The 15,750-nt window shown below is 55.8% G+C and overlaps 1 protein-coding gene across 1 annotated transcript in view; it reads left to right on the plus strand.

Moving 5' to 3' along the window:
* Positions 1-348: 348 nt before the first annotated feature.
* GPR137B (G protein-coupled receptor 137B) overlaps positions 349-15,750 on the plus strand; it is a 49,514-nt gene continuing 34,112 nt past the window's right edge. Inside the window, exon 1 of the mRNA XM_027046963.2 lies at positions 349-958. Within this exon, the coding sequence (XP_026902764.1) occupies positions 545-958 (414 nt within the window). The 5' untranslated portion in view covers positions 349-544. The remainder of the gene's footprint in view (positions 959-15,750) is intronic.

A 15,750-nucleotide genomic window follows, 5' to 3' on the forward strand; every position in this document is an offset into this window, starting at 1 on the left:
AAGAGGGCGGTGCGGTGCTGGGGCTCGCGGGGCTGGGTCTGGCGGGGGCGGAGCAGAGGGTGGTGCGGTGATGGGGCGCGCGGCGCGGTGTCTGGCGGGGCTGGGCAGGAGGCGGGGCGGTGATGCGGCGCGGGGCGCGGCGTCTGGCGGGGGCGGGACAGGGGGCGGTGCGGTGCTGGGGCGCGTCGCGCGGAGCCGGGGGGCGGGGCAGAGTAGTGGCGCGGCGTCTGGAGGGGGGCGGGGCGGCGCCGGGGACGCGCAGTGCGGGGGGCGGGGCGGGGCGACGCGGGGCGAGAGGGCGTGCGGCTCGGGGCCGCGGGGTGGGCGCCCGCGGGCGCGCGGGGCGGCGCAGGGGCGCGCGGGGCTGGCGGGCGCGCGGGGGCGGCGGGCGCGGCGCTGCCAATCGCAGACAAAGGCCGCCCCAGTGAATCATGTGGTGCCGGGGGAGGAAGTGCGGCTTGTTTTCTTTCCTCCAGTCGCCGGGCTCCGGGCGGAGCGCCATGCTCGGAGACCCCCGCGGGGGCGGCGGCGGCGGCGAGCCCCGATGAGGCCCGAGCGCCCCCGGCCCCGCTGCAGCGCCCCCGGCCCGATGGAGGCTTCGCCGTGGGACCCTCTCCGCAACGACTCGCTGCCGCCCACGCTGACCCCGGCCGTGCCCCCCTACGTGAAGCTCGGCCTCACCATCGTCTACACCGTGTTCTACTCGCTGCTCTTCGTGTTCATCTACGTCCAGCTCTGGCTGGTGCTGCGCTACCGCCACAAGCGGCTTAGCTACCAGAGCGTCTTCCTCTTCCTCTGCCTCTTCTGGGCCTCCCTGCGGACGGTCCTCTTCTCCTTCTACTTCAAAGATTTCGTGGCGGCCAATGCGCTCAGCCCCTTCGTCTTCTGGCTGCTCTACTGTTTTCCCGTGTGCCTGCAATTCTTCACCCTCACGCTGATGAACTTGTATTTCACGCAGGTGAGTCGCGGAACGCAGCGCCGCGAGCGGGAGGCACCGGGGCGGGCGCTCACCTGGCCGGTGGCTCCCCGCCCCGCTCGGCGCCGCCGGATGCCGGGGCGACGGCTGCCTGGGGGCGGTCACAGAGCCCCAGGGCTGACAGTGTAGGGGAAAAGGCACTGGGCTGGGGTCACCCGAGCCCTGTCCTACCTGCAGGCCATTCTGCAGGTACAGGTACAAGGTATCGCCCTTGTATGCCCAAAAGAGGCGAAAGCGAAAGGAAGTCGGGGCCGGAGGCCACCGCGTCTGTCTCTGCCCTTAGCTCAACATGGTCCAGTGGGCCATGGGACAGTCGGGCCCTCACTGTCCAGACACAGCCGCATCTTCCCTCACACACACATCGGGATCGGTACTGTGGGAAGTGTGTCCGCCAGGAAGACTTGAACTGTAGAATTTCTCCTCCATCCCGTCATCCCAGGGCACCTAACTCTGAGCCTGGAAAGGTCATCCGCATGTTTGGCCTCCAGATTTGGGCCAGACGCCTATTTTTTTTTTTTTCTTTTCTTTTCTTTCTTTTTTTTTTTTCTTTTTTTTATTTTGAGTGATGGCAGGGTGGGATTGTCCCGTTTCGGGTAAGATGTTTTTCATCTCCAGCTTAGGAGCCCTCTTGAATGAACTGGAGCTTACTAATTCATTTCACAGGTTTGCTAAACAGCAGTCTGGGGTTACACCCAGCTCCCCAGCTGCTGCGGCAGGAGGTCGGGCTTGCTGTCTGAGCCGGTCTGAGAGGCCCCCAAGAAAAAGCCATAAAGTTTACTGGGGCTCTTTTACGGGCACAGAGGAACCAGTTTATGAGGCATGTTGTTAATAAGCTAATGGGAGACCATGTGAATCGACTTGGCTGCTGTGACGGCTGCCTTGAGAAAAGGACAGCTATTGTAAAGTGCTGTGCAAATACCGTGTCAAGAATTGCATAAAGGTTTAATAGTACAATGCCATCACCGTCATCTCTGATTCTCATTAGCTTTCCAAGCACTAAAGCATTCATTTTCACTAGGACTCTGTCCATGTCACCTGTTGATTTAAGAGCTCTCTCATGGGCAGAGGCTTTGTGCAAGCCGGCATTACATTCCTTTTCACAGCGTCCCTGTTTCTCTAAAGAAAATGCCATTGCTTAAAAAAAAAAAGGCCAGAAAAGGTAGAAGCAGCCCATGACTGGAAATCTGGTGGAAATACGTTCTGACTGCAAAATAGCACATGTACCATTTAGTAGCTGTTATAACCTTATAAAAATGGATCCACACTTGAAGTCTGCTGATATGTTCTGTGTAGCACCCTGTTTTCCAGTCCACAAGTGGTGGGTTTTATCTCTCCAGCTACTACTTCTAAGCTCCCAAACTGGTTGAGGCAGTCAGCTACATTGCAGACGACTCCAGCTTTTTAGTGGGATCAGAAAGAGATAGTTCCTGCAAGATACAAAAGTCAGATGGGTTGATGTTACTTCCAGCACTGTGACAGCGATCGTGTTTTGTACTGAGATCGTTTGTGCCCCTTTTTGAAGGAAAAAAAGAAAAGGGAACCGTAGGGCAGTGCCATAGCTCTCTGCTAATCACATGCAAATCCTCCGCCCGGCTGGATTAGGGCCAGGGCCACAGTTTCTGCACCATCTGCTGGTTGGCAAGTAAATGCTGAGTGAGGGAAAGAGTGACCAGGCAGACAGAGCTGCTCAGGCCAAGAGGCCTCAAGCTCTGGCCTCTTTATATCTTCCCAGTCTTTTTTTCCCCTTTATATATCCAGGGTGGCTGGCGGAGGAAGGTGGTGCCTCCGTGCTGGCATCCGAGACCCTGCAGAGCAGAGCCATCCCCTGGCTTCCTGACAAATGCTCTGATATTTCTGGGGAGTTCTAAAGGGAGTCAACCTTTGGGGCTCAGCTCGGCGCTCAGCTCTGACGTCACTCTCTCTTCCCTCCCATGTACCTTCTCTTATTTAAAAAAAATTTTTTTTATGTTTATTTATTTTTGAGAGAGAGACAGAGAGAGACAGGGCATGAGCATGAGCATGGGAGGGGCAGAGAGAGAGGGAGACACAGAATCTGAAGCAGGCTCCAGGCTCCGAGCCTCAGCACAGAGCCAGACACGGGGCTCGAACCCACGAACTGTGAGATCACGACCTGAGCTGAAGCCGGACGCTTAACTGACTGAGCCCCGCAGGTGCCCCCCTCCTCCATGTGCCTTCTCTTAGACAAGGTTCTCAACCACTGGAATTGCCAGGAGAGAGAGCCTTAAGAATTCCTGCTGCCCGGTCCCATCTCAGCAAGTACATTATATTTTGGGGGAGGGGTAGCAGGAAATAATTAAGAAGCGCCTACTGTGTGCTAGGCACAGTTCTGAGTGGTTTGCCTTATGCTTCACGGCAGTCCTCAGATAGTGTTCCCTTTTTGGGGAAGGTCAGAGAGGTTCAGTGACTCACTCAGGGTCGCATGGTCAGTGCACGGAAGAGCCGGGAGACCCACCCACACTTCTGACATCTGAGTGTCAGGCCTGTCCTGCGTGGTACAGTATTCCTGGGAGTACATAGCCTATTGCGTACGTGACACCTGTTCTGCGAGGGGCGAACATCTGGCTGGGGAGACACAAAATGTACTGTGTACCACACAGTTAAGCAATGACTTCAGGGATCTAGGGGAGTGTATGCTTAAGCTTCAGGAGGCTTGAGTGGGAGCCGAGTCCTCAGAGAAGAGGCGGGTTTGGGGCAGTTTGGGAGGCTGCTTGGGAAGGAGAGGGCAGTGGCAGAGGGCGTGGCAGAAGCCTGGGGAGGAACTGGAAGGTGGTTCTGGAGCTGGAGGAAGTTTTTACTGTCATTGTCATCTGTGTCTGGCCGTGCGCCTGGGGCTCACTGACGTGTCTGTGGATCCTTCTTGATGACCCGTGAGAAGGATCTTCTCACTCTCTCCTCCGAGTGTCGGAGAGGTGAAGACGCAGCCTGTGCAGCACCTGGTGAGGTGCCCTGACCATCCGAGTGCCGCGGTCTGGTCCCTCAGGGGCTGCACTCTTAAGTCTCTCCCCTTCCGTCTTTGGAATCTGGCTCTTCTGGGACTGGCCCAAGGTGGGCGTGGGGGGGTGGGGCGTGGACAGGGTTGTCTCAAGTGACTCCCTGCCTGTTCACTTCCAGCTTGTTCGCCTCTGGCTCTGTGGGTAACCCTGCCATGTGGCCATGTCTCTATCGTGGACTTGGTTTTGTCCTGGCCCCCTCTGCCCGCCCCCCTTCCGTCCAATCCTGGCTTTGGGTGGGGCCACACAGGTCATGGGCTGGTGCCCACACGAGGTCTCCTCCCAGGCCCACACCTGCCCCTTTCCTTTCTTTGCCAGCCTGGGGGCCCCGCCACCCACACAGATCCCAGGTGGAGGCAGGTGCTGCTCCTGAGTCCCTGGTGTCCTCAGACCTCCATGGCACAGGCTGGCCTCTGGCAGAACTCTCTCCACAACCCGTTTTGTTCTCAGGTCTCCACCTCTTGGGACTGAGCGTTCCCAGCGCAGCTCCTGCCCGGGGAGCAGGGTGGCCAGGTCCCCTGCTTCCTGATCCCCCTGAGCAGTTCCCTTGGAGTTTTGTCTCCAGTGACCTGGGGCGACGGTCACATCTTCCACCATGAATGCTGCCCTCCTGCCGGCAGGCTGATTGATGACTCCTTTTCTCCACTCTCTGCCCTGTCATATGGCCTGGAAGGTGGGGAGTTGGCTTGTGGTAGTAATGGTTCTGCCCACTCTGAGCAGGCCCTGTGAAGGGTGTGAACGGCCGGCCCAGATGTCTGGAGCTCTCTCCGGAACACGGAGCCCGGGGTACCTTTCGTTTCTGGCTCCGGGCCCCAGCACCAGTGCCGGCCCCCACCACGCTCCCCCTCGGCTCCTTGCTGGCTCGGAAGGGGTGGGGCCGAGGCGTGGACCGAGGCCTTTCCTCCAGAGCCTGCTCTTCTAGCACCATTTGCCCTTCACATAGAGGTTTCCATCAGAGCAGGACCCTGACACCCGAGGCACATGGGGGTGAGGTGTTGCAGTGCCTCCCACCCCAGCTCCTGGGCCAGGGCAGCCCCTGGGCAGGGCAGGTCTGTCTGCAGACATGGTGGTGTGGCCGTGGGCTCGGTGATCCCCGGGCAGCTGTGTCTTCCAGCCATTCTCGCTGGGAGTTACGAGTCTGGACCCCAGACTCTTGGGGTCCCTGAGTTCGGTTGAGTGGAGGGGGTTCAGCTTCTTGCTGCTACAGCTTTGTTTGGGCCCGGTGACAGATCCCTGCCATCACAGTAGGGTGGTTTGAGGAAGGAAAAGGAGAAATGTCCTCTCTCTCGGTGGGGGGAGATGGGGTGTGATTAATGGATGCTGAGGCAAGAGCCAGGAGCGTTGCGCGTCTTACGGGGCAGCTGGGAAGCTGCAAGGGGGGTTGGGAGGGGCGGGGCGCTGAGACTCATGGGAGGTGTCGGAGTCACCGTGGGGACCGGGGCTCATCCTGGGGGCCTGGGGGCCATGGTGGGTGTCGGAGCACATCACGGGGGCCTGGGGCTCACGATGTGCCAGTAAAGGCCTATGAATCAGGAGGCATCACTGGGAATGGAAGGAGCAGGGACTCTGGGCAGAGCTGGGTTCGAATCCTGGCTTCACCCCGAGTGTGGCTCCCGTGGATGGTTATTGACCTTCCTCCCTGGGGAAGCGGCCACCATGGTGCCCATCCCCCTGGTTGGAGCAGGTCAAAGCAGATAGTGTCTGTGCGGCATCTCTCTGCACCTCAGTTAAGGTCCTCTTTCTGCCTCTAGCGGCAGGGACCACACCCCAGTGCTGGCTCTCCTTTTATCACCCCATCGGGTCACCAAAAGGACTTTGACCACCGCGTGGCGGCATTTGTGTTTGTAATACGGTCGTGGCGCATGGCCTGCCCTCAGGGAGAGTGTGGAAGAGCCAGGAGCCGGGGAGAGTGGGAGGCTCAGCCGCCCGGCCCTTCATTTTGCAGGTGAGCCGACCGAGGCCAGGAGAATGCTAGTGACTTGTCCAGGGTCACCCAGCCTGGCGTGAAGAGCCGGGATGAGACCTAGGACCTGTGAGCCTGTGCTTGGTGCACACACGACCTCCAACTCAAAATGCATCCCTGTCCTCAGCCCTGCTGACAGGAAGCCAGGAGGCAGCCAGAATTGAGTCCAGGGATCCTCTCTCCCCCCGCCTCCCCCACCAGGAAAAGGGAGGTGTTGATCTTAGGAAGAAACAAGTCTTGGCAGTCCATTTAATCAAGAAATATTTACTAAATACCTGTTGTGTGCTAGGCCCTGATCCAGGATTTGAGCTGGGGGATGCTTGTAGGCCTGTTGGTGATTATGAAGAAGTAAGAAGCTTAGGAACACACAAGGCAAGCCTTTCACAGCCCCCAGGTACCTTATTTCAAAGCTGGGACCGGTCACACCAAGGCAGGGCATATGCTTGGCCTCACCTCTGTGCACTGCACCCATGATCTCCTTGTCCTTGGCACGGGCTCCTTGTGGTCAGTCAGTGGACTAACAGCTTCCAGAGCTGTGTGTGTACCTGTGTGTGTACATCTGTGTGCATGTGTCTGTGTACCTGTGTGTGTGTGCTTCTGTGTGCATACATCTGTGTGCATGCCTCTGTGTGTACCTGTTTGTGTGCTTCTGTGTGTGTACATCTATGTACATGCCTCTGTGTGTGTACAGCTGTGTGCCTGCATCTCTGTGTACCTGTGTGCATGCTTCGGTGTGTGTACATCTGTGTACATGTTTGTGTGTGTATCTGTACCTTTGTGTGTGCTTCTGTGTGTGTACATCTGTGCACATGCCTCTGTATGTGTGTATGCCTGTGTGCATGCCCCTATGCGTATACATCTGTGTGCATGCCCCTGTGTGTGAACGTTTGTGTACATGCCTGTGTGTCTGTGTACCTGTGTGTGCCTGTGTACATGCTTCTGTGTATGTGTACCTATATGCATGCCTCTCTGTGTACCTGTGTGCATGTCTTTCTGTGTGTACCTGTGTGTGTGTGCCTGTGTGCATGCCTCTGTGTGTGTATGTACCTGCATGTCTTCCTGTGTGTGTGTGTGTGTGTGTGTAAGCGTCTGTGTATATGTCTGTGTATGTGCCTCTACGAGGGCATGGGCACACAGAGCCCAGGACAAGTTTCCTTATTTACCTTGTGTACCGCCCAGCACCAGCCTGTCCCAGGAAGTAGCTTCCCAGCTTTCTAAAAATTTCCCCTAGGAAGAAGGCTTCTAATTCCACAGCCTGGCTCCCAAGATCTCTCCTTGCAGCACAAGCTTTTAATTCTCCCTGCTCCCATTATTACTGCTTTGGTGCCGACCTAAGGTGAACCATATTTCATTAATGCCCTTGGCGCTCCTGGGAATGGTTAGACTCACAGTGTATGTGAAATCAAACCCCACTGACCACGAAGCCTTGATTTCCCAACAGCAGAGTCCGATCCAAGCACTGCCGGCTTCATCCGTGTGCACCGAGCCCAGACCTGCGGCTCTTGTCCCCACCGGGAGCTTTGGTCTGGGTCCCACACACCCTGCTACCTACAGGGTTTTGTGGCATCTTTTTCCTCCCTGACTTTCCCCAGGTCAGATGAGCAGGGCCTGTGGGGTTGGGGGTGGAAGCAGGGAGAGAGCACTGTCCCCAGGTGGGTGTCATACCCGGGGAGGGTGGCGGGTGCCCTCCCCAAGGACAGGGCTTTCATGTGTCCCCCATCTAAATGCCTGAGGCTTCCAGTGCCTGGGAGGGGCTCTTCCTGGAGGGGCTGGGCTGGGCAGTGAGGGCCGGGCTGTCTAGACGACAGACATTGACGGGCTCAAAGGCTGCTCACCCCCGTGACATCACCCTGAACTTCTTCGGTTTTCGAGAACAACACATCATGTGATCTGGAGCGCTGCTTGTCGGCCGTCGGTTCCTGTTCTTCAGCTCCAGCGAGAGGAGAAGAGGCTCTTCCTGGTTTGTGGGCCTGTCTCAGCCCTGACGTTCCAGCAGGTCGGTTTTCCCGGGACAGAAATAGCCTCAGCAAACAATTTCAGTCCATACCTGGCACGTTGGCATTCACGGAGGTTTGCAAAGGCTTGTAAATATTTTACTGTTTGTTTATCCTGGGGCTGAAGTGTGGAGTCTGGTAACCAGTGGGGACAGATTGAGGCCGAGTGGTTTTTCTCTACAAGTGGGTTGATTTCCTCAAATTTGTGCTTGGAGGGCCCCGAGGAAGGAAGTGGTGCTGGGTGCCCACGTCAGTGTTTTAGGCCTTTTGAGCTGCATACGGTTTCTGCTGTGTATTCTTTTATATATATATATATATATATATATATATATATATATATATACACACACACACACACACATATGTGTGTGTGTGTGTGTGTGTGTGTATATATATATCTCTTTTAAAAGGTAAAAGCTATTCTTAGCTCACAGGCCATACAAAGACAGACCATGGGCTGCATTTAGTCCTTGGGACGAGGTTAGAACAAACCCAGCATTTACCACCAAGCTCCCGCCCCATCTTTACCTTGTTATTTTTGCTGGGACCCATTGGAAATGGACTCGGATTTTCATATGTCTCATGGTTAGAGAGCATCATTCACTCTCCCCTCCCCTGCCAGGGGCTGGGGAGAGACAGACGAGGGGCCTCGACTGGCTTGATGTCTTGTGACATCATCAGCTCTCTACCCCCTTTAATTGCAGACATACTTGCTAAACGTGATCCACGGAGTAAAATTGCACACATGCAATGGAATCGGCTCCCAGGCCACACCTGCCTCACGCTGCTCTCCTGGGCTTGCTGTTGGGGGCTGTGTCATCCATCAGGCATTTTGCACGAACAGTGGTCACAGGGAGAGAAGGGTGCAGAATGTGAGCACCACCAGCTCCCCTCCACAACACCCCTCCCCCCCGTGGCTAGGTGGCTAGGCCCCCGTCAGGGCCGCACTCCTGTCGTGAGGGGACAGCACAAGCACAAAGCTGTGTCCACATACAGCTTTCACACACCTTTGCACCGGAACCTAGAGATTCACTTCGTTCATTCAACAAGGTATGTTTTTAAAATTAAGGTGGGGAGCACCTGGGTGGCTCCGTCACTTCAGCGTCTGACTTCAGCTCAGGTCATGATCTCGCAGTTCGTGGGTTCAAGCCCTGCATCGAGCTCTGTGCTGACAGCTTGGAGCCTGGAGCCTACTTCGGATTCTGTGTCTCCCTCTTTCTCTGCCCCTCCCCCACTCATGCCTCTGTCTCTCAAAAATAAACATTAAAAAATAAAATTAAGGTGAACTGCACATAACATACAACTAATTTGTGTTGTGTACTGTTTAGTGGCATTTAGGCCATTCGTGCTATGCAGCTGTCATCTTTCTTTAATTCTAGAATGTTTCCATTACTCCAAACCCATTGGGTAGGTGCTCTCTGGGCAGCCACGGAGTGCCCTCTGTCTCTGCGAGTTGACCTGTTCTGGATATTTCTCATCAGAGGAACCACCCAGCAAGTGCCCTGGTGTGCCTGCTTCTCTCACCGAGCATAATGTTTTCGGGGTTCATCCACGTCATAGCTGGTATCATGACGTCATTTCTTTATTTTTTAAAGTTTTTAAATGTCTTTTTATTTTTGAGAGAGAGAGAGTGAGTGGGGGAGGGACAGAGAACGAGAGGGGGACAGAGGAAGTGAAGTGGGCTCAGCGCTGACAGCCGACAGCACGACCTGGGGCTCAAACTCACGACTGCGAGGTCATGACCTGAGCCAAAGTCGGACGCTTAACCGTCGGAGCTATCCAGGTGCCCCACGACATCATTCCTTTTCAAGGCTGGAGAATGCTCAGTTGTGGGAGTCTGCCACGATGGTTACCCTTTCCTCCGTGGATGGACGTTGGGGTTGCCTGGTCTTGTGTTTCTGAGCACCTGTTACTCTCTAGATGCCGTGTAGACAAGATTAAGGTCGAACATGGCTCCTGCCTTGAAGGAACTTGGTGTTGAGGGGGAAGCAGACTACCTGACGAACATCTCTCGTGCCACTGGCCGACATTACTTGGTCACAGTCCTCACAGCCGTGACACAAAGTGGGATGTCTCCAACAGAAGGTTGAACCAAGGGCTTTTGTTACCGTTGAAGTGTAGGGCAAATCTTGTTTGCTCTGGTTTGTTCATGGTGGCGGCTTCCTGGGGCCCAGAGCAGTATCGGGACAGAAGGGTGGTACTTGGGGGGGATGGCTGGTTAGCTCCCATTTCTCCCCATGGGGTCATGCTGAACAGATAGAGTCCTTCCTCCCACGACAGCCCTTCACAGATGTATCCTCCCGGGTCCTGTCCACTTGGGGTGGGACATTCTCAGTTCCTTTCATTGTTTCTGATGGGATGTGGGTTTGTCCCTCCCCATCCTGGTCCCTGTCGGCCCCGCCCCGTGTCCCGCGGTGAGCGGTGAGCCAGGGTGGGGGGGCAGCTCCAGGAGCACGAGGCTGCCCTCCCCGTGAGCAGTTTCTCCCTGCCAGACGGCATTGCTTTCTTAGGACAGACGGATGGTGGCTGTCTCTGGGCAGGATGCAGGGAGCATCGTCTCTGCTGTCTTCGTGTGCTCAGGCTGCAGGAACAGAACCTCACCGACTCTGCAGCTTGACAGAAATTTGCTGCTCACGGTTCTAGAGCTGGGAGTCTGAGATCAGGGCGTCGCTGTGGCCGGGCTGTGGCGAGAGCCGCTTTCTGGTTGCAGACGGTGACTCCTCTGAGTCCTTGCCTGGCGGAGAGCAGAGAGCGCTCTCTGGGGTCCACTGAAGGAGGACCCTGCTGACACCATCACATTGAGGGGCAGGACTTCAGCACGTGAATTTGGGGGAACGCAAGTTGGCAGTCAGTAGCAGGTACCACACTGCCCCCAGCAAGGGCCAGAGTTCCCAGGAAATGTCAGGATCCTCCTCATTTCTGAGGCAGAAGGTTGTTCTGTGGGGGGAACCCCCGAGTCATTTTCACCGCTAACCTATTTTGTAGCTCTGCGTACCTTCCTGCAAGGATCCGTGGCGTAGCGAAACGTGGTGCGCTGGAGGGGCGCGGGGACCTGCCTTCTTGGAGCCTTTGGGCCCGGCCGGCCGGTAACCCCCGGCTGAGCTTCCCGTGCTGGACAGAGTGGCCTCCGTGCTGCTAAGGTGTTACTTATTTCAGCACATCCGGAACAATTACAGGCAGGGCCTTGACTGGCAAATCGGGAATGGCCTCTGTTGCCAGAGGAGTGGTTCAGAAACCTAGTAATGATAATGGCGCCTTGTGTGGCCAAGGTCATTCCTGTACATGAGGCTGAAGAGAGAGAATCCTGCCAGGGAGGCCGATCCACATTGTCAGTCCCCGCCTGTCCCACAGGGAGGGAGGCCGCCTCTCCCTGTGGCCTCTGCCCAGCGGCCTTGGCAGGCCAGGGTGGGTCTCTGCTGCTGGGGGCTGTGGGACCCATCTCCTTCCTCCCCTGCAGGTGGGGCACATGTGCACCTGGAGGCAAGGCCGCAGCACTCACGGTGGGCTTCCCGGGGTGGAGGACGCAGGCTGCCCTCCAGAAAGGCACTTCATGTTTCAGAGTTTCGTTTCTTTCTTTCTTTTTTTTTTTTTTTTAACGTTTTACTTATTTTAGAGAGGACGGGGAGGGGCAGAGAGGGAGGGAGACACAGAATCCAAAGCAGGTGTAGGCCCTAAGCTGTCAGCACAGAGCCTGACGTGGGGCTCGAACCCACGAACCGTGAGATCGTGACCTGAGCCAAAGTCGGTGGCTTAACTGACTGAGCCACCCAGGCACCAAGTCCTAGAGTTTTAAAGGTAGAAGGCACCTTCGTGGATATTGGGACTTTGTCTCACTGATAGACACGGAAGGTAAAGAGAGGTCCTCGGGGCTGAGTGAAGCAGGTTCATGGCCATCTGGCCAGCTGCGCCCCTGAATCCAGATACTCCGGTGACAGACGACAAGGAAACGCGCTAAAACTGAGGGCCAGGGTTCGGTGCGTCGTTAGGCGAGGGCCTCCGGACAGAGGTACATGCTTCCGGGCACCACTGCCCCTCCTGGGCTGCCTGCCAGCCTGCCTTAATCAGCGTGGGGCCCGGAGCCTTCTGGAGCGGCCTGGCCGGTGTGGGTGCTGTCAGATGGAGCGAGGTTGTGTTGACCAAGGACAGGGAGGGGTAGAGACAGAGCAGACTTGGCCTGAGCAGTGGGAAGTACCAACAGGAGAGGAAGGGAGGAGGCAGGTAGAGATGGTAAGGCCTTTCCCCCTGCCGTTCAGAGGAGGGCCGAGTGTCGGGGGCAGGTTAGGTGTGAGGCCCGGCTCCTGCTGCACAGAGCTCCTAGTCGGGCTGCGGGGGTGACACAGACACGCACGTGCATGCACGCGCAGGCGCCCGGAAAGGCATCTTTGGCTCTGGGTCCGCTGGACAGGACAGGACGGCAGACTCTCAGGCTGGAGACGGCTGTCGGTACTTGTAGGGAGTTCTGGGCTTTACAGACGGGGAGGCAGCATCACTGTCGGTCCTGAGATCACGCAGGAAAGAAGCTTGCCTGGTGCTGGGGGCTCCCGTGTTCCTCAGGTCAGCATGAGGCTGAGCAGGACTCACTCCTAGGGCCGTGAGCTTGCCAAGTTCAAAAGCAGGCGCTGGGGAGGTGGAGACCTGACCCTGGCCCCCCGTCACCTCCCTGCGGGTCCCTCACAACCTGGCCAGCCCAGGACCCAGACGGAGCACACCTTGCCTCCAGGCCACCGCACCCCAGAATTACAAGGCACGAACGGCATACACCTTTTTCTTTCATGGGGTTCTGTGGCTTTAAAGACACAGACAGCGGGACGCCTGGGTGGCCCAGTCAGTTAAGCGTCCGACTTCGGCTCAGTTGTGATTTCGTGGTTCGTGAGTTCAAGCCCCGCATCGGGCTCTGTGCTGACAGCTCAGAGCCTGGAGCCTGTTTCGGATTCTGTGTCTCCCTCTCTCTGCCCCTCCCCTGCTCGCGCTGGGTCTCTCTCTCTCTCTCAAAAATAAATAAACGTTAAAAAAATTAAAAATTAAAAAAAAAAAAATAAAGACACGGACAGTCTCTGCAAAGATAGAGACACCGTGCTTGCCCTTGTTTTCACAGAGAGCTGACCTGAACAGCTGATCTCCCTAGAGCTGTCTTTTGCTCATCTCCAGGATTGCCACAGAAAGGGAAAAACCCCACATTTGGGTCTCAGGAACTTTGTCATGTCACCCTGCTCTGGTGAATGAGGGCGCTCAGCATGGGGAAACACTGAGGCAGCTGACTAATGACTGTCACCTGGGGAGAACAGGCCCCCGGGTTTGCATAATTTCCCCAATATGTCAGGAAGTGGGCACCACAGAGGGACCTTAATAAGAGCAAAGAGCGAATGTGTCATGGTTCCTAATCTTTTCGAGTGTGAAAGTTCCTTTTATGGTCAAGAAAGCCTCCGTGGTCACAGTTTAGAAGTTGTGCATTTAGAATCGTGGCTTCAGAAGATAACACAAGGACTAACAGTAGTAACAGCAGCAAACACACAGAGTGCCTGCAAGGTGGCCACGGTTGTCTAAGTGCTGTGTGTGTGTGTGTGTGTGTGTGTGTGTGTGTGTGTGTGTGAATCCACCTAATCGTCACGGAAACCTATGAGGTGGGCACTGTTACTAATTTCATTTTACAGATGCGGTACATGAGGCACAGAGAGGTTAGGTAACTTTTCCAAAGTCACCCAGCTGATAATTAGTGGAGCCATGATTCAAGTCCAGGGGAGCCAGCGCGAGTCCACACTCTTCACCAGCTTTACATGTCTCTGTGCCAGAGACAGACACACAGCTGTGGCCTGTGGACAGTGGGATACCGGGCCTTAGTGAGAATGCATGAAGCAGGGTGTGTGTTTCAGCCTTCGAATGTTGCAAACACATCACAGCGGGTGAACAAAGAAGTTGCACAAAGGTAGGGAAGGTGGTAACATGTTCAGATGAAGTGAAAAACCAGGCAAGAAGGTACTATGTATTTGTTATATGTGATACGTGTTATTTTGTGGACACATATGTATTTATTTATATGCGATGTGTTATTTGGGAATACCTACGTACATAGTAAGAGTATAAGCTCTCCTGGGTATAGTAATGCTAGATTCAGAAAGCAAAGATCTGTGCAGAGGAGGGAGGGGTCAGAGTGGGGGAGAGAGATGCTGGTGTTATGCCCAGAATTCGTGATCCCCAAAGACCACTAGGGAGCCGAGTCCGATGCAAAAGCAAAGAGCCTTTATTCGAGCTAGCTCGAGCTCAATCCCCTACCTGCACCGACGCAGCGGTGAGATACCAGGGAAAGAGAGCGAGTTTCAAAAGGACAAAGGTTTTATTGGGGCCTGGGGGCAGTTGGTGAGGTAATGGCTATGGCCTCAGCCGATTGGCTGGGGAAGGGTCCTGGGGAAGGGTCGAGTCCTGTTAGGCAGGTGAGGGGGGGGGTTACTCAAGGGGAGGAGGTGTGGTCAAGGTGAAGGACACAGAACAAGATGGAGTCGGCTGGCGTAGGCCCGCCCTTTCACTGGGAGCCTCGTGTTTATCTTTTTGATTTATTAAAAATAAAACAGACCTGGAGCAAACCTTGCAGGTCGTAACAGGGGGCCTGACCTGCGTGGTGGGTACATGAGTATTGGCTGTGTTACTTCTTTGGGTATACGTGACGTATTCTATAATGAAGTTTGAACAGCTGTAAGTTTGCGAAGTTTTCAAACGAACGTGCCTACATACATTTAAAAGTAGTGCGTGTGTGAGCGAGAGAGACCTCCTGGTTTCTTCCGACCTCAGCCTGCGTGGTGCACACAGCGTCAGCCCCACTCCGTTCCTGCGAGACTCTCCCAGGGACCACGGCACTGAGGATCCGGGGTGCAGCTGGGGCGGTGGGGTCTGGAGACTGTTACGGGTGGGAAAGTTGGGGGGTGTCCGCCCTGCGTGTTCATTTCCAAGCGGCAGAGCTTCCGGGGATATGGAGCCCCGGAGACACAGGTCGTGTTTGGTGGGGGTTCATCAGGCGGGATGTCTGCATGCGACTCTGAATCAAGTGCATGTTTGGAAGTTCAGTCGGTCGTCGCCGACAGTTCCTCTGGGGCCAGAGAGCTTTTGTTTAGTTTCGCTGAATGCACAAGGGAGACCGTCCTACACGCAAAGAGTAGCGTGGGGAGTTTCTGCCAGAAGCAGCCAACGTGACATTAGGAAAACTGATTGTAAGGCAGCAAATGCCAACTTGAGTCAGTAGGAGGAAAAATAGGCAGGAGTTCAAAAGGTCGAGCGGGGTGGGTGAGAGGGTCAGGGACTGTAATTTACCAGGGGAAGGAGGCAGAGGTCAGCAGCCGCTCTCGAGCCTTTCTGCTTCTGTCCAAGCAAGTACGTCATCTATAGCCCTCCTGCGTCATCTGAAAGGTGATGCAAAGGGCCTGGGGTTACCAAGGGGACCTTGGAGGGCCCGCAGTGGGGGGGGGGGGGGTCACATTCTGCCCCAGCCACAGGGGCCAACTGGGGGACAGCTTCCAGCTTCACCCCATGTCTACCTGGAACTGGGTCTTAAATCAGAATCTGAGGAGGCAGGTTTGCGCAGTGACTTCTGCAACCCCAGATGACATCTTGGGAAAGTCCGCTAGTTTTCCTCCCGTGGGCACCCGTTCTGGGCAGGACTTTCTACGGTGGTGAGAATGATGCTGAGCCCGTGGGGCGTGTGCGATGGGAAACACTGTATTTCTGTGATGGAGCAGCCACCTTCCCGGGCAGCAGCTGTGTGCTCCTGCCCTACCCTGTCCTCCCAGCCCTCACCGCCATGGGGGCCCGCTGAAAACC

Source organism: Acinonyx jubatus, chromosome D2 (genome assembly GCF_027475565.1).
Source record: "Acinonyx jubatus isolate Ajub_Pintada_27869175 chromosome D2, VMU_Ajub_asm_v1.0, whole genome shotgun sequence".
NCBI classification, from domain to species: Eukaryota; Metazoa; Chordata; class Mammalia; order Carnivora; family Felidae; genus Acinonyx; species Acinonyx jubatus.